General features: G+C 39.1%; 1 protein-coding gene across 2 annotated transcripts; it reads right to left on the reverse strand.

Annotated features, from left to right (window-relative positions):
• Positions 1-189: 189 nt before the first annotated feature.
• On the reverse strand, positions 190-22,941 carry LOC106578702 (carcinoembryonic antigen-related cell adhesion molecule 1). Of its 2 annotated transcripts, none has more exons than XM_045700622.1 (9): positions 22,664-22,941; positions 13,018-13,338; positions 3,673-3,945; positions 3,193-3,447; positions 2,844-2,961; positions 2,628-2,656; positions 2,239-2,321; positions 1,886-1,927; positions 190-1,730 (listed from the first exon to the last, which is right to left on the reverse strand). In XM_045700622.1, the coding sequence occupies exons 1-8, from the start codon at positions 22,707-22,709 to the stop codon at positions 1,919-1,921; spliced, it is 1,134 nt and encodes a 377-aa protein (XP_045556578.1). In that variant the 5' UTR covers positions 22,710-22,941; the 3' UTR covers positions 190-1,730; positions 1,886-1,918. The 2 variants fall into 2 exon arrangements, with proteins under 2 accessions (XP_045556578.1, XP_045556570.1); XM_045700614.1 differs by having other exon boundaries at positions 190-1,733.
• Positions 22,942-23,346: the final 405 nt, after the last annotated feature.

The following is a 23,346-nucleotide window of genomic DNA, read 5'->3' on the forward strand; positions in this document are numbered from 1 at the left end:
CCATCATTGTTAAAGCACAACTTTCAAAACCTGAATTTGAAAGTGATTATATTTCCCCAGCTCCAACAAACAGTGTCAGGTTCAGGCTGTCTAAATAGAAGATTGTACCTTTAGATAGAAAACAGGTTAGTTTGAGATTCTTCCTCAGTAGGAGGGACTACTACATATAACTAAACACCACCATCAGGAGACAATATTGTTTCATTTATTCTTAATATAACATACATACAAAATATGCATTATTGACAAATAGTTATGGGAATGTTACTAATATCAAATGTTTTTCTTTTTATAAAGGTAGCGCTTTAAAAGTGATCCAAAACTGAATAAGAATTGATTTATTTCCATTGCACTTTTCTTTGCTTACTTATTCTTTTTTTAGATCAATTGTCCCTCTGAAAAGGGGGAATCTGCAGTTTCTAAATCCATTTCTGGATTTAAAGATGTATACCTATTGATTCTTAAAGAACATAACTTAAAATGCCTCATGAGGTTAGTTCATCAGATCCCAAACACTTGTTTTACTCCAATGTTTGTAAACAAATAATTTTATTAAACACTAGTTAAACTAGTTAAAACTATAATTTTGATATCATGGATGGTCAGTCCTTTCATCCATAGCTCTGTTTATGAATTTGATAATGGTTGCATTTCTCCAGACCCATCCCTCAGCTGTTCATCAAAATAAGGGTGGGATTGTGCTTTGTTATGGTTTCAACTGCTGATTCCACCTTCAAATTGCTCCTGAGAGTATTGCAATAGTGAGAGAAATTACTGCAGCGTCTGCTATCTCTTCTGATGTTTTAAATGTCAGTGATTCAGACTGTAGGTCTGTCTCCACAAATAAGTATAGAAGACAAGGCTACAATAAGAGTGTTCTAAAGTAACACCAAAACCTGATATGAGGAAGAAATATGACATCTATTCATCACTGCATAAAGGAACAAATTATCAAACTTCCCTATTTGTAGCACAAACCCCACCTCCACTAACACTAATAAGGAAGCTGTGTCAGGTTTTAAATCCACTGAGCCTGTTAACAATGTTGCCCTCTATTGATTTGCAGGATTTGACTGATAAACATAGTGGACTTTGGTCTTGAGGTATTTTACGATAGTAAATGAAGCATAATTTACATTCATTTGAGATTACATATTATATATAATAAACATCTGTGCTTTATAATCCTTCTCTAACGCTAACATCTTTTAGAACCATCACCCAGCTATGTAGGAATGAATTAACTGAATGTCATTAGGTCATATCAACATATTACTGGCCACACTTGACAATAAGAACAACAGAGTTGATGGAGAAATAGCTGTCAGACTTCATTATTCTGTTTTGACATCATTTAAAGCATTTACGTATACAGCTTCTGTGTCTTTTTGGCACCGTAATTAACAATACAGTACACAAAAAAAATGTATTTACAGTAAAGGTCTCACCTGTACCACCAGATGTAACCCTTATCGTTATGCTTTAATTTATGAAATTACTGTTCAGTGTTGTACCATCTACTTTTTATTAGCATGTTATTTTGTTACTAAAAGTACACAATAAACAGAACAATTAAACATAGCATGTGTGTATTGATTGTATTGTATTGATTATGTATATTATATTACAGATCCACACTGGGTGTTATCATGCAGGTTTTCTATGAGTTGATGATGGAACCCAGTAGAGAATGGTGGTTGAAAGGAGGTATTTTCCATTGAATTATCTTACTGCTAGATTGAAGGTAAGTGAAAAAAGAAAGGAACATTAACTTCCATTTATCAGCTATAATACGGCATGAATACCATTTAACATATAACACATAAATCAGTTGTTTTTACAGTTTTGCAGTCACATGGTGCCATGTGATCTAACACAAACTTACCATTATCCTAGTATCATAGGTACTTTTAAAGTCCTACATTTCCTAATTTGGGATAAAGGCTTAAATTAATAAAGGCATTACATACTGTAGAAGGAACAGCCACACCAAAATTTGCCATGATAAAATACGAAAACTCAAAGTCCTGAACAAATTTTTACAGCGATCATATTATAATAAATCATGTAAATGGCTGTCAGTGAGTCAACAATTGAAACTTCCTGGATAACAGTTTCATAGACAAACAGTCTTTGTATACTACATTTCTTGTTTAGAAAAGTCATCTTTATTACACTAAGATTGTAATAGAATACAGACATGCACAGACACATCCCAGGTAACCAGGTCTTACTTACTGTCAGGGGTAGAGGTGGGGATTGATTTTGTCTTGTGTTCTCATATACAGGTGATGGGTTCTCATATACAGGTGGTTGAGTGCCTATAAGAGATACATAAATAGTAGGGGTTGTATAGATGTTGCTACAGTATCTTGTCTGCATTTGTTTGCATAAGCATTGTTACAGTATTAGGCATTAGTGGTTACATCGTTAGTCATAGTAGTGTTGTACTATATCTTGTAATATGTATGAATCCATTTCATTTCTTTGTGGAAACTGTACATTTCTCTGGATAATAGTGTCTGCTAATTGATTAAACATAAATGTGGAGTAAACATACATTTAAAAACCATTAGTAATTACAAATACCTTAACAACCTTTAAGATTGGAGATACAGTATGCTTACCTCTTCGACGCATTGGCTCAGCATTGGTTCTGTATAAAACAAGAAATAGACATTCAAAGGTTGCTGTTCAGAAAACTTCAAGAACATAATATTAGAGTCCTTTTTACAGTTTAGTGTTTTTGAAATATAACCTCTTTGTGACCAGCTTTCATCAATGTGGAAACTGAGCCAACATTTTCTACAAACTGCAGTGATAGAAATGTTTTTTTTACTTACCCATTTTTCCTGATGAAGAAAACTGCAACACCAAATGCCACTCCCACAACCAGCAATAATCCAAACACAATACCAGCAATGGCACCAGCAGGCAGACCTAGTGATAAAAGGTCCCCTTCTGCAGAGACCAGAGACAAAACCATGCAGAGATGAGAGAAGGGCTACACAGTGAACAGGCAGTAGTGTACAATACAGTTCAAATGGGTATCAATTACAACACAACAAAGACAGCTAAAGCAATTATTTCAAAACAAGTTTGAAATGCTAAAATAATGTATGAGTAAATCATCTTGCATCAAACAATTTAATTACTATCTGATATTTCCTTTATAGCTTCTGATAACTTTACCTTTTACTGACAGTTTATGGACCACAGATGTTTTGTTTCCAGTGACATAATTTGTTGCTGTACAGGTGTAATCCCCACTGTCAGAGTATTCACTCTTCTCTTTAGTGAACTCAGGTGAATGTCCTGGTATCTCTGTCTCATTGTGCATCCAGGTGTAACTAGCAGGGGGGTTGGAGTCAGCAGAGCAGGTTAATGTAAACTTCTGTCCTACTTCTATTTCAGTTGGATCCTTGATTTCCATTCCATCAGGTCCATCTGTAACAAAAAACACCAATTCACATTAGAAGTAGCCATATGTTTGTTAGTTGGTAATCAGTGTGAAGTTACACATTCAAACTGTATATATATATCCATATAATTACTTAGTGATATCTTGCGTATCCAGAATTCACACTGTGACTGTCAGATTTTAATGCAAAAAACAATAGTTAGAACACAGTAATTGTATGTCCAGGCTTATAGCAGACTAGGCCTACTTACAGTTTACAATGAGAATGTATTTAGCATCAGCGGTGCTGACAGGGTTGCTGACTCTACACAGGTAGTGTCCATTGTCTGTTCTCTTCACAGGGTTTATGGACAGCACTCTCTTATCCTGAGAGATGATTAGGTTGCCACCAGCAGACAGAAGCTGACCATCCTTCATCCACTCTCTGGTGACAATGTAGCCAGAAGCATCACAGGTTAAGGTGACAGAACTGCCCTCAAGGATTGGAGTGTTTGGGAAAGTTATGGTAGTACCAGATATTGGTTCTGTGAAAGATAATGGTTATATGAATCAGATAGGTTGGTTTGATAATACAGATTGTAGTCTAGATTATAATGTAGATTATATATTATATTGTCAAACAGTAACTGTTGTGTATTGATATTATAGTTTGTCCCTTTAGGGCACCTGTAACACACACCCCTCTGCCTACATACGTTGGAATGCTTGAAATGTTTTGTCCTGTGAAACGCATTAAACAATGCCCACGTTAGTTTCTACTCCTGTCTCATGTCCTGTCCTTATATTAGTTGTATAAGTAATACAGTTTGCTATACAGCAAAACTGTCGATGAGGAACAAACGTTCTCACGTTTGTGATCATTATCTTCAGTAGAAAGTCTGAGTTTAATTAGTTTTTTTTTTGCTGTAGAAAGATGCAAAGAAACTATCTAGTTGAGTGATGCTAGCTAGCTTCTGATGTCAAAGCAAGAAGAGCCTCGAGGGATAGGAAGAGTTTAGCTGAGGGAGAAAGTGAAGTCACTGTGAGTGAAAAAAAAGATGGTCAGGGAGTAAGGGACAGTCTGAAAAGTGTGAGAAAGAATAAACTGAAAATGTCTGCGTTGGTTGGAAATATAGGAACATTTTATGAATCTGTGGAACAATGGAGTTCTTTCACAGAATGTTTTGAGTACTTTGTGTAGTGAAATGGTATTAAAAGCAGAAGTAGTTATGCCAACATTTTTGACTGTTAACCTGTTATGGCTAGGGGGCAGTATTTTCACGGCTGGATAAAAAAACGTACCCGATTAAATCTGGTTACTACTCCTGCCCAGTAACTAGAATATGCATATAATTATTGGCTTTGGATAGAAAACACTCCAAAGTTTCTAAAACTGTTTGAATGGTGTCTGTGAGTATAACAGAACTCAAATGGCAGGTCAAAACCTGAGAGATTCCTTTACAGGAAGTGGCCTGTCTGACCATTTCTTGAACTTCTTTGCCATCTCTATCTTTTACAAAGGATCTCTGCTCTAACGTGACACTTCCTACGTCTTCCATGGGCGCTCAGAGACCGGGAAAAACCTGAATGTCGTCATCCCAGCCCCAGGCTGAAACAAATTATCGCCTTTCTCAAGTGGCCGATCAAGGGACTGTGGGCTTAGGCGCGTGCCCTGGCCGCCCCCGTCTTTGTGATTTTTCCTCTGTTTGCCGAAAATGAGATTCCCGGTCGGAATATTATCGCTTTTTTACGAGATAAATTGCATAAAAATTGATTTTAAACAGCGGTTGACATGCTTCGAAGTACGGTAATGGAATATTTAGAATTTTTTTGTCACGAATTGCGCCATGCGCACGACCCTGATTTACCATTTCGGATAGTTTCTGGAACGCATGAACAAAACGCCGCTATTCGGATATAACGATGGATTATTTGGGACCAAACCAACATTTGTTATTGAAGTAGCAGTCCTGGGAGTGCATTCTGACGAAGACAACAAAGGTAATAACATTTTTGTTATAGTAAATCTGACTTTGGTGAAGGCTAAACTTGCCGGGTGTCTAAATAGCTAGCCCGTGATGGCTGGGCTATGTACTTAGAATATTGCAAAATGTGCTTTCACCAAAAAGCTATTTTAAAATCGGACATATCGAGTGCATAGAGGAGTTCTGTATCTATAATTCTTAAAATAATTGTTATGCTTTTTGTGAACGTTTATCGTGAGTAATTTAGTACATTGTTAGTAAATTCCCCGGAAGTTTGCGGGGGGTATGCTAGTTCTGAACGTCACATGCTAATGTCAAAAGCTGTTTTTTGATATAAATATGAACTTGATTGAACAAAACATGCATGTATTGTATAACATAATGTCCTAGGGTTGTCATCTGATGAAGATCATCAAAGGTTAGTGCTGCATTTAGCTGTGGTTTGGGTTTATGTGACATTATATGCTAGCTTGAAAAATGGGTGTCTGATTATTTCTGGCTGGGTACTCTGCTGACATAATCTAATGTTTTGCTTTCGCTGTAAAGCCTTTTTGAAATCGGACAGTGTGGTTAGATAAAGGAGAGTCTTGTCTTTAAAATGCTGTGAAATAGTCATATGTTTGAAAAATTTAAGTTTTTGTATTTTTGAGGAATTTGTAATTCGCGCCACGCCTATCATTGGATATTGGAGCAGGTGTTCCGCTAGCGGAACGTCTAGATGTAAGAGGTTAAGGGAGAAAAAATATTCAATCTACTCAGCAGTCTAGTAACGCCTGATAAACCTGGTGATAAATCATATGATGAAATTGCGGCTACCTTAATGTAGCATGTATAATGAATAATTAAAGTACCAATTGACAGGCACATAAGGTCTAGTAGAGGCCCGGGACAAAATGTGTGTGTGTGTGTTTTAGTGGGCCTAAGATAACAACAAGTAGACTGTGCTGGACCCTGCAGCTGAGGAACTTGGAGTAACTTAGAGGATAAAGGGAGTGTATTTGGGAGAGTATTTGCACGGCCGGATAAAAAAACGTACCCGATTTAAACTGGTTACTACTCTTGCCCAGAAATGAGAATATGCATATAATTAGTAGATTTGGATAGAAAACACTCTAAAGTTTCTAAAACTGTTTGAATGGTGTTTGTGAGTATAACAGAACTCATATGGCAGGCCAAAACCTGAGAATATTCCATACAGGAAGTGCCCTGTCTGACAATTTGTTGTCCTTCTGTTGCATCTCTATCAAAAATACAGCATCTCTGCTATAACGTGACATTTTCTAAGGCTTCCATTGGCTCTCAGAAGGCGCCAGAAAGTGTAATGGGGTGTCTGCTGTCTCTGGGCGAAGAACAGCAGGAGAATTTGTGAGTGGTCAGCCTGGGGACAGTGACACTGGAGATGCGCGTTCATGAGAATTCTCACATTTTTTCTTTCAGCCTTTGAATGAATACAACGTCGCCCAGTTGGAATATTATCGCTATTTTATGAGAAAAATAGCATAAAAATTGATTTTAACCTCTCTGGGCTAGGTGGCACCAAATCGTCCCACCTACGTAACAGCCAGTTGAATCCTGTGGCGCGATTTTCAAATACCTTAGAAATGCTATTACTTCAATTTCTCAAACATATGACTATTTTACACCTATTTAAAGACAAGACTCTCGTTAATCTAACCACACTGTCCGATTTCAAAAAGCCTTTACAACGAAAGCAAAACATTAGATTATGTCAGCAGAGTACCCAGCCAGAAATAATCAGACACCCATTTTTCAAGCTAGCATATAATGTCACAAAAACCCAGAAGACAGCTAAATGCAGCACTAACCTTTGATGATCTTCATCAGATGACACACCTAGGACATTATGTTATACAATACATGCATGTTTTGTTCAATCAAGTTCATATTTATATCAAAAACCAGCTTTTTACATTAGCATGTGACGTTCAGAACTAGCATACCCCCCCCGCAAACTTCCGGGGAATTTACTAACAATTTACTAAATTACTCACGATAAACGTTCACAAAAAGCATAACAATTATTTTAAGAATTATAGACACAGAACTCCTCTATGCACTCGATATGTCCGATTTTAAAATAGCTTTTTGGTGAAAGCACATTTTGCAATATTCTAAGTACATAGTCCAGCCATCACGGGCTAGCTATTTAGACACCCAGCAAGTTTAGCCTTCACCAAAATCAGATTTACTATTACAAAAGTTTGATTACCTTTGATGTTCTTCGTCAGAATGCACTCCCAGGACTTCTACTTCAATAAGAAATGTTGGTTTGGTCAAAAATAATCCATCGTTATATCCAAACAGCGGCGTTTTGTTCGTGCGTTCTAGACACTATCCGAAATGGTAAATCAGGGTTACGAGCATGGCGCATTTCGTGACAAAAATGTCTAAATATTCCATTATCGTACTTCGAAGCATGTCAACCGCTGTTTAAAATCAATTTTATGCAATTTATCTCGTAAAAAAGCGATAATATTCCGACCGGGAATCTGCGTTTCGGTAAATAGAGGGAAAAAAAGAAAGACGGGGGCGACCAGTGCACGCGCCTAAGCCCATTGTCCCCTGAGCGGCCACTTGACAAAGGCGATAATGTGTTTCAGCCTGGGGCTGGAATGACGACATTCAGCTTTTTCCCGGGCTCTGAGAGCCTATGGGAGCCGTGGGAAGTGTCACGTTACCGCAGAGATCCTTTGTTTTGGAAAGAGATGTCAAAGAAAGCCAATAAATGGTCAGACAGGCCACTTCCTGTAAAGGAATCTCTCAGGTTTTTGCCTGCCATATGAGTTCTGTTATACTCACAGACACCATTCAAACAGTTTTAGAAACTTTAGGGTGTTTTCTATCCATATCTAATAAGTATATGCATATTCTAGTTACTGGGTAGGAGTAGTAACCAGATTAAATCGGGTACGTTTTTTATCTGGCGGTGTAAATACTGCCCCCTAGCCCTAAGAGGTTAAACAGCGTTTGACATGCTTCGAAGTACGGTAATGGAATATTTTGCATTTTTTTCTCACAAAATGCGCTCGCGCGTCACCCTTCGGATAGTGAGCTGAACGCAAGAACAAAACAGAGCAATTTGAATATAATTATGGATTATTTGGAACCAAAACAACATTTGTTGTTGAAGTAGAAGTCCTGGGAGTGCATTCTGATGAAGAACAGCAAAGGTAATCCAATTTTTCTAATAGTAATTCTGAGTTTAGGTTGTCCCAAACTTGGTGGGTGTCAAAATAGCTAGCCGTGATGGCCGGGCTATCTACTCAGAATATTGCAAAATGTGCTTTCGCCGAAAAGCTATTTTAAAATCTGACACCCCGATTGCATAAAGGACTTCTGTATCTATAATTCTTAAAATAATTGTTATGTATTTTGTGAACGTTTATCGTGAGTAATTTAGTAAATTCACCGGAAGTTTGCTAGTTCTGAACATCACATGCTAATGTAAAAAGCTAATTTTTGATATAAATGTGAACTGGATTGAACAAAACATGCATGTATTGTATAACATAATGTCCTAGGAGTGTCATCTGATGAAGATCATCAAAGGTTAGTGCTGCATTTAGCTGTCATTTAGGTTTTTGTGACATATATGCTTGCTTCGAAAATGGCTGTGTGATTATTTTGGCAGGGTACTCTCCTGACATAATCTAATGTTTTGCTTTCGCTGTAAAGCCTTTTTGAAATCGGACAATGTGGTTAGATTAACGAGAGTCTTGTCTTTAAAATGGTGTAAAATAGTAATATGTTTGAGAAATTGAAGTTATAGCATTTTTGAGGTATTTGTATTTCGCGCCACGCGATTCCACTGGCTGTTGACTAGGGTGGGACGCAAGTTAAGTACTAATTAACAATGGATTATTGATTCATTTACCTTTATTAGATAATTCTCTTATCAGAAACCAAGTCACCAAGCAGAGGAATGTTGGTGCAGAAGTTGTGGCTAAAAGGGTCACATTGAACGTGCATGTAAAAACAAAAAGACACAATCAAACAAAAATACTGAAAAGCGACTTCATGAAGTACAAAAAGAAAGTGCATAAAATGGAGCACACAGATGAACAAAGTGACCCTGTCTGAAGGGGAAGAATCTTTGCATGTTTTGTCCATTTCAGACAATGACCACGGGCACTGGGTGACACCGCTACCGGATGGAAAAGTAATACGGATGCAAGTGGACACTGGAGCAGCCATATCTTTGCTGTCTGAGGCTGTATACAAGGAGAAACTACATCACCTCACACCACAGCCCACAAAGATGATGCTGAGAACATGCGGTGAGATTGTTCCAGTGAGAGGAAGTGTGATTGTTACAGTGGAGCTCAACAATTAGAAGGTAAAGCTACCACTCTACATTGTGAAAGGCAACCATCCAGCATTGCTAGGACACACATGGCTGGAAAAGATCAAACTAAACTGGCAGGAAATTCACATGGTTGCAAAAGAGGACACAAACCTACAAGGCATATTGAGGAAATACGCGGATGTGTTCAAAGGACAATTTGGCAGCATGAAGGACATAACATGAAGGACATAACAGAAACCAGACAGCAAGCAAAAAGCTTCAAAGTTAGACCTGTCCCATATGCCATAAAACCAAAAAGTTTAAACTCAGCTAAACAGACTAGTCGAGAGGGGAGTGTTGGATCCAGTGAATGTTAGTGAATGGGCTACACCCGTTGTTCCAGTCATAAAAAAATATAGATCACTCAGACTCTGTGGTGATATCAAAGTCACCATTAACCCAGTCTTGACTGCTGAAAAATATCCACTACACCTCATTGACAACCTCTTTTCTGGTGTAGTTGGAGGACAGAAATTCAGTAAGAGACTTATGTCAGGCCTATCTTCAGATGCATGTGGATCAAGAGTCACAAGAACTGTTGACCATAGTGCCTCACAAAGGACTGTACAGGTGTCGGAGGCTTCCTTTCAGAATCACCTCAGCTCCGCCTTGTTTCAGAGAGCTATGGACCAGATACTGAGCGGGCTCACTGGGGTCCAATGTTACCTCAATGATCTACTCATCACCGGCAAAGACGAGCAGGAGCCCCTGAGAAACCTGAATGTTACACTGCAGAGACCATATTTATATGTATATATTCTTATTCCATCCCTTTACTTAGATTTGTGTGTATTAGCTAGTTGTTGTGGAATTGTTAGATTACTTGTTAGATATTACTGCACTGTCGGGAACTAGAAGCACAAGTTTTTCGCCACACTCACAATAACATCTAACCATGTGTATGTGACCAATAACATTTTTATTTTATTTGGAGGAGTACGGTCTGAGGGTCCGGAAGGCCTTCTGTTGAGTACCTGGGCCACGTCATCAAGAGTTCGGGGCTTCACAAGGCTCCATCAAAGGTGAATTCCGTCGCAATAGCTCCATTCACACAGAAAGTGAGCCAACTGAGATCATTCATTGGACTACTGACGTCTACGCGAAGTTTGTGCCGGACCGAGCTAATATGTTAAAGCCACTGCACAAACTTTTGAACAAAACCAATTAGTGGAAGTGGACAGACAGATGTGAGGAGGCCTTCAAGGAAGTGAAAACAGCCTTAGCTCAGTCAGAGGCCCTAAACCACTTCAACCCGACTTGCCATTACAGTTGGCATGTGATGCATCGCCTTATGCCATTGGTGCTGTTGTTTCACACATCATGCCACCAGGTAAAGAAAGGCCAATTGCTTTCGCATCACGGACCTTATGTGAGAAGTTAAGAAATTTCATCAGTTTCCATTTGGCCGACGATTCACACTGCTGAAGGACCATAGACCCCTCACCTCCATCTTTGGTCCTAACACCGGCATTACGTCGCTCGCAGCCAGCCGCATGCAGCGATGGGCATTACTGTTATTTGCTCACCAGTACGATATCAAGTACAGAAGTACTGAGCAGCACTGCAATGCAGACGGCCTCTCAAGACTTCCCTTACCTGTCGCACACACTGAGCACTCCCAGGCAGAGATCTTCTACTTCAAGGAAGTGACAAATGCCCCAGTTACGTCTGTCCAAGTGAAAAAGTTCACCCACACTGATCCAGTGATGTCTGAGGTTGTGTCCATTGCCAATCGTGGGAAAGGAGGAGAGCTGTCGGACAGCCTAAAACCTTACCTAGTGAGGAGAAACGAGCTCACAGTTCAGTCTGGATGCATGCTATGGGGCTGTCGAGTCATCATACCGCCGCCACTGAGAAGGCAGGTGCTTGAAGAACTCCATTCAGGGCACTGTGGCATGGTGCGAATGAAGGAGATTGCACGCAGCTACTTTTGGAGGCCAGGTTTGGACACAGCTATCGAAGACAAGGCCAAGTCATGTTCTGCATGTCAAAAGATGAGGAACATGCCTCAGCTAGTGCCACTACACCCATGGGACTTCCCAGAGGAGCCTTGGCAGCGAGTCCACATAAACTATGCAGGCCCACTGGAGGATCGTATGTTCTTAGTGGTAGTTGACACACACAGCAAATGGCCCGAGGTCACATTTATGAAGAGCACCTCAGCGGAGAGAACCATCGAAACGCTACGGTCAATCTCCAGTCGCTTTGGATTGCCAACGCAACTCGTTAGCGATAATGGCCCCTAACTGGTGTCCGAAGAGTTTCAGTCATTCATGGAAGCAAATGGAATTCAGCACATGAAGTCAGCGCCATATCACCCTGCAACGAACGGCCTTACTGAAAGATTTGTCCAGAAGATGAAGTAAGCTTCAAAATCATCACAAGGGAATGGGTCCTTCAATAGGCGCCTAAACACCTTCCTGTTGACCTACAGAAACACCCCCATGCTAAAACCAAAGTGGCACCCATGATGAGAAGACAGCTTCACACGTGACTCGACCTCCAAAGACTAAACAGGTTGTACAGACACAACAGAGAGGACAGGTGGAGAAACGGAGCAAAGCAAAATACAATATTCAGTGCATGGCTACAGTAACACACATTTTCATCAACACAGCAGAATGGAGCATGTAAAAATACCTGTAAGTGTAATTTAGAAGCGCTCACAGGTGGCATTAATAACAAATAGATTTGGAACCAGCAGGACCTAACTGTTCCATATCTCAAACAATTTTTTTGCAACAAAGCAGTTATCATAACTTGAGAGCCAAGTAGGCCATCACAAGCTGATCATGACTATCTTCATTCTGAGTGGTACTGAGTGTGTCTATTCTAAAATGTACCTAACACACCTTTATTTCATCAAATATGCTGACATTAATACAAATAATTGTGCTCTAGGCAGGTAACAGATTTGGCCTTGTTCACCAACATCATACACTAGTGATACGCAAAACATATAAATAACATAATTGGAAGTGGGAAGAGATGGACAGAAATAATTGTTCACACTGATTGATATGGTTGGATTTGAGAAACACCTACTATGCAAATGCAAGGACAAACACCTGTGTGTTTTACTTCAAAACCATTTACTAAAATGTGATATCAGCATTATGGTATAGTAGAATGGTATATGTATGGCTGTGAAATGTTTCTGCAGTCCAGCCTTACAATTAAGTACGTACACTGATGATGTGAAACCTAAAGCTAGAACATGGAAGGGAAAGTATTGACTGATAAAAGTAGAATACAAAACATCTTACCATACACTTCCAGTTTGGTGTTTTCCTCCACTGATAGTGATTCAGATGTTACAATGGTCACTGTGTATTGTCCACTGTCAGTCAGAACAAGATTCATGAGCTCCACGGATCCTGACAATCTGTCCAGATTGATTCTGTCTCTGTATGCATCTTCAGGTTTGAAAGTGTCAGAACTGCTGATATAGTTTAATATAGTTGTACTATTAACTCTCATTTGTAATGTTACAAATGGCTGGTCTGATGCTCTGTTAAATGTCACATTCCCTCCAACCTTCCCAAGTAGGAGCCCGTCTGGTAACACACCTGCTCCATAACAAGACCCTAGGGAGGCAAGAACAGGTTTGAGTAACAATATGTGTCGACTTTACTGTACTAGACAAGTGATCCTGTCTCTGTATGTCGGATGAATTATGTCAATTCACACATGGCCACGGATGTCAATGATATGGCTGGATAAGAGATACAAATGCCACCTAACCATACCTATCTTTAAATTGGCCAAATCAACCCCTCTTGTAATAGTAAATTCAAACGAATGAGAAAACGATCACAGCAGCATTTGCCTAAGTTTATATCAGCATCCTTATTTTTCATTTTGGGTCGAAAAGTAACGTTGTACATTAAGTTGCTCCTATTTCTCCAACTACACAGTAATAACTAGTAACATCATAGTAGTTACATAGGAATTTCTATGAAGGCCGATTTACATGGTAATAGAGTTTAGCGGTATTGGTTAAAAGACAATTGGAAACAGGAGTGTGTAATTACAAATCCACTTGCCGAAGGTTATTCAAAATGTCTAATTACTAGTGATCTATTTTATGTTACGGGGTGATTCTCTGGATGTCACTTTCCAATAAGTAAAAAACCATACCTTCTGCATGTGCTACTTTATGGTGAAAGGCCTGTTGTACAAGTCTTTGTCTGCTGTAACTATAAACGACAAGATCGACAGGCGTTCTTTTTTTTAGCTTTTCATGCTACGATAGGGCAGCATATACAGTACCGGTCAAAAGTTTGGACACACCTACTCATTCAAGATTTTTCTTTATTTTTACTATTTTATACATTATAGAATAATAGTGAAGACATCAAAACTATGAAATAACACATATGGAATCCTGTAGTAACCAAGAAAGGGTTAACCTGTTAGGGGTAGGGGGCAGTATTGGCACGGCCGGATAAAAAATGTACCCGATTTAATCTGGTTACTACTCCTGCCCAGTAACTAGAATATGCATATAATTATTGGCTTTGGATAGAAAACACGCTAAGGTCTCTAAAACTGTTTGAATGGTGTCTGTGAGTATAACAGAACTCATATGGCAGGCAAAAACCTGAGAAGATTCCTTACAGGAAGTGCCCTCTCTGACAAGATCTTGTCTCTGTTTATTGAAGACTGAGGATCTTTGCTGTAACGTGACACTTCCTACGGCTCCCATAGGCTCTCAGAGCCCGGGAAAAAGCTGAATGATATCGAGGCAGCCTCTGGCTGAAACACATTTGCGCTTTTGGCAAGTGGCCGATCAGAGGACAATGGGCTTAGGCGCGTGCACGAGTCGACCCCATGCTTTATTTTCTTTAGTCTTTTTACCTAAACGCAGATTCCCGGTCGGAATATTATCGCTTTTTTACGAGAAAAATGGCATAAAAATGTATTTTTAACAGCGGTTGACATGCTTCGAAGTACGGTAATGGAATATTTAGAATTTTTTTGTCACGAAATGCATCGTGCTCGTCACCCTTCTTTACCCTTTTGGATAGTGTCTTGAACGCACAAACAAAACGCCGCTGTTTGGATATAACTATGGATTATTTGGGACCAAACCAACATTTGTTATTGAAGTAGAAGTCCTGGGAGTGCATTCTGACGAAGAACACCAAAGGTAATAACATTTTTCTTATAGTAAATCTGATTTTGGTGAGTGCTAAACTTGCTGGGTGTCTAAATAGCTAGCCCTGTGATGCCGGGCTATCTACTTAGAATATTGCAAAATGTGCTTTCACCGAAAAGCTATTTTAACGTCGGACATATCGAGTGCATAGAGGAGTTCTGTATCTATAATTCTTAAAATAATTGTTATGCTTTTTGTGAACGTTTATCGTGAGTAATTTAGTAAATTTTTTGTACATTCACCGGAAGTTTGCTAGTTCTGAATGTCACATGCTAATGTAAAAAGCTGTTTTCTTTTATATAAATATGAACTTGATTGAACAAAACATGCATGTATTGTATAACATAATGTCCTAGGTGTGTCATCTGATGAAGATCATCAAAGGTTAGTGCTGCATTTAGCTGTCTTCTGGGTTTTTGTGACATTATATGCTAGCTTGAAAAATGGGTGTCTGATTATTTCTGGCTGGGTACTCTGCTGACATAATCTAATGTTTTGCTTTCGTTGTAAAAAGCCTTTTTGAAATCGGACAGTGTGGTTAGATTAACGAGAGTCTTGTCTTTAAAATGATGTAAAATAGTCATATGTTTGAGAAATTGAAGTAATAGCATTTCTAAGGTATTTGAATAACGCGCCACAGGATTCCACTGGCTGTTACGTAGGTGGGACGATTTCGTCCCGCCGGCCCTAGAGAGGTTAAACAAATCAAAATATATTTTAGATTCTTCAAAGTAGTCACCCTTTGCCTTCACAACAACTTTGCACACTCTTGGCATTCTCTCAACCACCTTCATGAGGTAGTCACCTGGAATGCATTTCAATTAACAGCTGTGCCTTGCTAAAAGTTAATTTGTGGAATTTCTTTGATTCTTAATGCATTTGAGTCAATCAGTTGTGTTGTAACAAGGTAGGGTTGGTATACAGAAGATAGCCCTATTTGGTAAAATACCAAGTCCATATTATGGTAAGAACAGCTCAAATAAGCAAAGAGAAATGACAGTCCATCATTACTTTAAGACATGAAGTTCAGTCAATGGGGAACATTTCAAAAACGTTGAAAGTTTCTTCAAGTGCAGTCGCAAAAACCATCAAGCGCTATGATGAATCTAGCTCTCATGAGGACCGCCACAGGAAAGGAAGACCCAGAGTTACCTCTGTTGCAGAGGATAAGGTTTTTATTTTTTTATTTAACCTTTATTTAATTATTAAGCAAGTCAGGTAAGAACAAAATCTTATTTACAATGAAGGTCAACCAAAGGACAAAACACACATCACAACAAGAGAGACACCCCAACACTACATAAAGAGAGACCTAAGACAACAACATAGCATGGCAGCAATACATGAAAACACGGCATGGTAGCAACCAAACATGTCATGAACAATATAGCAACACCACATGGCAGCAGCACAACATGTTACTGTAGCAGCACAAAACATGGTACAAACATTATTGGGCACAGACAGCAGCACAAAGGACAAGAAGGTAGAGACAACAATACATCACGTGAAGCAGCCACAAGTGTCCATGATTGAGTCTTTGAATGAAGAGATTGAGATAAAACAATCCAGTTTGAGTGTTTTTTAAAGATTGTTCTAGTCGCTAGCTGCAGTGAACTGAAAATTGGAGTGACCCAGGGATGTGTGTGCTTTGGGGACCTTTAACCTGTCTGGGCTAGGGGGCAGTATTTTCACGGCCGGATGAAAAACGTACCCAATTTAAACAGGTTACTACTCTTGCCCAGAAACTAGAATATGCATATTATTAGATTTGGATAGAAAACACTCTGAAGTTTCTAAAACTGTTTGAATGGTGTCTGTGAGTATAACAGAACTCATATGGCAGGCAAAAACCTGAGAAAAAGTCAACCAGGAAGTGGAGGATGTGAGAATTGTAGTTCTTCTTTCTAGTCCCTTTCGAAACTACAGTATCCGTGGGGTTACTTTGCACTTCCTAAGGCTTCCATTGGCTGTCTAAAGCCTTCAGAAAGTGGTTTGAGCATTCTCCTGTCACTGGGCAGATAATAGGAGCTCAGTTTCTGAGTGGACTGCCTGGCAACAAAGGGATTGGATATGCTCGGTCCCGCGAGCGCGCCGTTCCTTCTTTTTCTCCTTGAATGAATACGCTATTGTCCGGTTGGAATATTATCGCAACTTTACGTTAAAAATACCATAAAGATTGATTTTAAACAGCGGTTGACATGCTTCTAAGTACAGTAATGGAACATTTAGACTTTTCGTCTCTGGTACTGCGCTTGCGCGTTATGCCTTTGTATAGTGCTCTGAACGCACGAACAAAACGGAGGTATTTGGACATAAATATGTATTATTTCGAACAAAAACAACATTTCTTGTGGAAGTAGCAGTCCTGGGAGTGCATTCTGACGAAGATCAGCAAAGGTAAGAGAATATTTCTAATACTAATTCTGAGTTTAGGTTTCCCCGAACTTGGCTGAGCTATGTACTAAGAATATTGAAAAATGTGCTTTCTCCGTAAAGCTATTTTAAAATCTGACAAAGCGGTTGCATCCAGGAGTAGTCTATCTATAATTCTTTAAATAATTGTTATATATTTTGTCAACGTTTATGATGAGTATTTTTGTAAATTGATGTGCATATTCACCGGACGATTTGGTGGGAATACATTTTCTGAACATCACACGCCAATGTAAAATGCTGTTTTTGGATATAAATATGAACTTTATCGGACAAAACATACATGTATTGTGTAACATAATGTCCTAGGAGTGTCATCTGATGAAGATCGTCAAAGGTTAGTGCTTCATTTAGCTGTATTTTGGGTTTTATTGACACATGACCTTGCTTGGAAAATGGCTGTGTGATTATTTTTGTCTATGTACTCTCCTAACATAATCTAATGTTTTGCTTTCACTGTAAAGCCTTTTTGAAATCGGACAATGTGGTTACATCAAGGAGAAGTGTATCTTTAAAATGGTGTAAAATAGTTGTATGTTTGAGAAAGTTCCAGATGGCACCATCTCTCCCATTCCAGGCTTCTCCCAGGTTGGCAACCATCCTGCTTAGAGGACAAAGAGAAGGAAAGGGGCTGAGACCCACCGATGAGGAGGGGCCAGAGGAGAGAAGGGGGAGACCACAGCCAGAGGGCTGAGACCAAGCTAGCATATAATGTCACATAAACCCAAACCACAGCTAAATGCAGCACTAACCTTTGATGATCTTCATCAGATGACAACCCTAGGACATTATGTTATACAATACATGCATGTTTTGTTCAATCAAGTTCATATTTATATCAAAAACCAGCTTTTTACATTAGCATGTGACTAGCATGTGACTAGCATTCCCACCGAACACTGCCGGTGAATTTACTAAATTACTCACGATAAACGTTCACAAAAAACATAACAATTATTTTAAGAATTATAGATACAGAACTCCTCTATGCACTCGCTATGTCCGATTTTAAAATAGCTTTTCGGTGAAAGCACATTTTGCAATATTCTCAGTAGATAGCCCGGCATCACAGGGCTAGCTATTTAGACACCCAGCAAGTTTAGCACTCACCAAAGTCAGATTTACTTTAAGAAAAATGTTATTACCTTTGCTGTTCTTCGTCAGAATGCACTCCCAGGACTTCTACTTCAATAGCAAATGTTGGTTTGGTCCCAAATAATCCATTGTTATATCCAAATAGCGGCGTTTTTTTTTGTGCGTTCAAGACATTATCCGAAAGGGTAAATAAGGGTGACGAGCATGGCGCATTTCGTGACAAAAAATGTCTAAATATTCCATTACCGTACTTCGAAGCATGTCAACCACTGTTTAAAATCAATTTTTATGCCATTTTTCTCGTAAAAAAGCGATAATATTCCGACCGGGAAAGCGTGTATACGTACAAAGAGAGAGAAAATAAAAACATCTCGTGCCCTCGTGCACGAGCCTGAGTCTCAGAGTACTCTGACCGGCCACTATCCAAACGCGATAATGTGTTTCAGCCTGGGGCTGCCTCGATATCATTCAGCTTTTTCCCGGGCTCTGAGAGCCTATGGGAGCCGTAGGAAGTGTCACGTTACAGCAAAGATCCTCAGTCTTCAATAAAAAGAGCCAAGATGAACAACAACTTGTCAGACAGGCCACTTCCTGTTTAGAATCTTCTCAGGTTTTTGCGTGCCATATGAGTTCTGTTATACTCACAGACACCATTCAAACAGTTTTAGAAACTTTAGGGTGTTTTCTATCCAAAGCCAATAATTATATGCATATTCTAGTTACTGGGCAGGAGTAGTAAGCAGATTAAATCGGGTACGTTTTTTATCCGGCCGTGTCAATACTGCCCCCTAGCCCTAACAGGATAATAGAAGGGGAGGGGCTATGGGACCCCCCCTCCTCCACATTTATAGGGTCCTAGACTACAGATTAACAATATATATTCATTATAAGGTTTAGAATTGTTCCACAGTCTTTTCTAAGACTCAGAAAAATGGAACCAACACTATTCATAAGAAGCATTGCCTAATGTGAACCATGCCTCAAACTAAAGAGATCTCAGAAGACCTAAGATTAAGAATTGTTGACTTGCGTAAAGCTGGAAAGGTTACAAAAGTATCTCTGAAAGCCTTGATGTTCATCAGTCCACGATAAGACAAGTTGTCTATAAATGTAAAAAGTTCAACACTGTTGTTAGATTGGCTGTCCTGCAAAGATTACTGCAAGAGCACAGAGCAGAATGCTCAATGAGGTTAAGAAGAATCCTAGAGTGTCAGATAGACTTACATAAATCTCTGGAACATGCTAACATCTCTGTTTACAAGTTTAAAATATGTAAAACACTTAACAAGAATGGTGTTCATGGGAGGACACCACAGAAGAAGCCACTGCTGTCCAAAAAAAACATTGCTACATGTATGAAGTTCACAAAAGAGGACTTTGATGTTCCACAGATCTACTAGCAAAATATTCTTTGGACAGATTAAACTAAAGTAGAGTTTTTTGGAAGGAACACACAACACTATGTGTGGAAAAAAAGGCACAGCACACCAACATCAAAACCTCATCCCCACTGTAAAGTATGGTGGAGGGAGCACCATGGTTTGGGGCTGCTTGGCTGCCTCAGGGCCTGGACAGTTTGCTATCATCGACAGAAAAATTAATTAGCAAGTTTATCAAGACATTTTGCAGGAGAATGTATGGCTATCTGTACGCCAATTGAAGCTCAACAGAAGTTGGGTGAACAACAACCCAAAACACAGAAGTAAATCAACAACAGAATGGCTTCAACAGAACAAAATACACCTTCTAGAGTGGCCCGGTCAGAGTCCTGACCTCAACCCGATTTGAGATGCTGTGACATGACCTCAAGAGAGCGGTTCACAACAGACATCCCAAGAATATTGCTGAACTGAAACAGTTTTGTAAAGAGGAATAGTCCAAAATTCCTCCTGACCGTTGTGCAGGTCTGATCTGCAACTACAGAAAACATTTGGTTGAGGTTATTGCTGTCAAAGGAAGGTCAACCAGTTACTAAATCTAGGGGTTCACATACTTTTTCCACCCTGCACTGTAAATGTTTACATGGTGTGTTCAATGAAGACATGAAAACGTATCATAGTTAGTGTGTTATTAGTTGAAGCAGACTGTGTTTGTCTATTGTTGTGACTTAAATGAAGATCAGATCACATTTTATGACCAATTTATGCAGAAATCCAGGTAATTCCAAAGGGTTAACATACTTTTTCTTTCCCCTGTACATTAACCTGAGTTATATGCAGCCCCTTCCTTGTCAAGTTAAGATAAATAGAACAAGTATTTGTTATAGTTGAAGTTGTCATGATACACTACAACACACAAACTCAGATTTGAATATTGGATTAAAATAGCCAGGGAGTTACTCTAGAGTCCCGATACAGTTGCGCCTTGATGTAAAGTTAATTCACCACCAAGGAGACTTGTTTATTCAGGCAACGCTTTCTTTTCATGATGGGATACAGTTTTTTTCTCCTTTCATTGATCTCTGTGGGGAAGTGATCATTCATTTCAAAATCAGTGTTTCTGCGTTATCTGCCTCCGCTCTTCACCATTTCCTTTTGCTTAAAATGTTCTAAACATGCAATAATAGCCCGTGGCCTATTCCCAGAGGACTTACCCATTCTATTGACTCTGGAGAAAGTGACATTACGCACGACATCTGTGGGCAGATTCAGTTGAGTTGACATAAAGTCTCAGACAGTGTCTTCACAGCTTCTGCTGTTATCATTCTCCAGTATTCCTGAAAATATGAGATTGTCCCGCATAGAACGACACTGTACATCAAGCAAGGTTCTCCCTTTGCACCACCTCCACCTTGCCATGAATATAGTCTACAGTACGTTTGAGCACCTTGTTCTCTTTCCTTGGATCATCAATCTGAAAAGGTCTCAATTCTAAGCTGGCACATAATGCATTGATGTCCTCTCAGGAAATACTTTTGTTTTGTTTTTGACACATATTTAACCCCTTTTTTTGGGTGCTCATAGAGCAAAGTGAAGAACAACATCTTGTCATGAGAATCTCCCCTTTCTATAATTGTTTTTAGGGCAACACATTCGGACGCTAAATACATTTTTGTGAGAAGACGATTTTCGAGATGTCTTGTTACAAGTCTTGTTACCAGGTCCTAGTCTTTAAGACCATATCAACCCTGGGACTACCTGGATTTTTGTTTATACTGGCCCTGTATAGTTACCAGGCCTCAGTGTCCGGTGTGGTGTGAAGTCACGAGCTCTACTGGTCGGCTACAAAGTAGCAACCTAGCGGTGCCATAAGGTCTTCCCTAGAAAGCCTATGTAAATTTGATCGCCAGAAAGCCAAACCCCCAAAATATGTTAGTTTGTTTATTCGTTTAAAATGAGTTTATTATGATCAGGTTCGTGAATTATTTAAAAGTTGGCTACACATTGAGAAATTGAATTAAATAGTGATCCATTCCAACTACTACATTTGTCATCAAACTTGCTGACAAACGCCATTTACGGGCCAGCAGGCCATGAGGAGGCACCATAGACATTGAGGTTGACTGTCTCAGGCAGGATGAAAATGACTACATCGACCATAATCCTTTGCCAGTTATGGACACTATCAAATCAATTCAAATCAATTTTATTTATATAGCCCTTCTTACATCAGCTGATATCTCAAAGTGGTGTACAGAAACCCAGCCTAAAACCCCAAACAGCAAGCAATGCAGGTGTAGAAGCACTATCACCATGATCATTCAGCAAAATGGCATGCTTCAAAATCAAGTACTTCCGGCTTCATGCACCATCAGGAATTTTCTATAGGAATACGTGGATGACGTCAGTGCTATCACTATCTACTGGTTTTAATGTCTATGGTAGTTATATGTAACAATGTCACATTTTGGTTGGAATTATTAACGTGGTTATTCACAGATGACTTTCAAACATGTAATTACAAAACATAATATATCATAAGTCCTTAAACATGTGGAAAAACCTTGAGCAAGTGGATTTGTAATTACACAGTCCTTGTTCCAATGTGTGTAGTTACATAGTATTAGGGGCAACTTAATGTACAGTGTTACCAAAGAAGAACATACAAGAAAGGTTGATCTAACATTTATTTGCACACTAGGGAGAAGAAAAATAACTATGAAGGTAAAATAATAACAGAAAGCTAAACACTTCTCTTGCACCACTCGCCACTCTGCAATTAACATCTCTGTTTGACCTCAGTGTGTCTGTGTCTGTTGAGAATGCAACGTAAAGTCTTACCTAAAAGTACTGCCATGGTGAGAGAAACTACTGTAGCTGCTTCCATATCGCCAGATGTAACAAGTGTTGTTGATTCCGATTGAATATGTTCAAACAATTAATAAGGGTATTCAGTCATCCCAGACTCTGTGCTTTGTGATTAAAATATTAAATACAATTTTGATAAAATGTATTCACAAGTGAGACTGCAGAACAAGTGAACAAACTACTAAACTCCTATGACACTTCAACAAGGAAGTTGTGTGGGATTTTCCCTGTCATACAGTGTTGCCCTCTACTGGTATAACACTATGCTGATTAAATATTTAACAATACTGGACTTTGGTGTTGAGGTGTTAATTAAAGCAAACAATTTGATAATCCATCATTGTTATACACAACTTTCAAATCCTGAATTTGAGAGTGATTACTTCCCCAGACCCACCAAACAGTGTCAGGTTCAGGCTGTTGAAATACAAGATTGTACCTTTAGATAGAAAAAACGTCAGTTTCAGACACTTCCTCCGTTGGAGTGACTACATATCCTATAACTAAACACCACCATCAGGAGTAAATATTGTTCTATTTATTCTTAATTGACGACGGCCATTGCCTCCTGACAGATTTCTCCCTCCAATTTCTATGCTATATTGGTTCCATTAATTAATATATTCTGTTGACTGTGACATGTTATACAGTACTAG

Source organism: Salmo salar, chromosome ssa02 (assembly GCF_905237065.1).
Source record: "Salmo salar chromosome ssa02, Ssal_v3.1, whole genome shotgun sequence".
Classification (NCBI taxonomy): domain Eukaryota; kingdom Metazoa; phylum Chordata; class Actinopteri; order Salmoniformes; family Salmonidae; genus Salmo; species Salmo salar.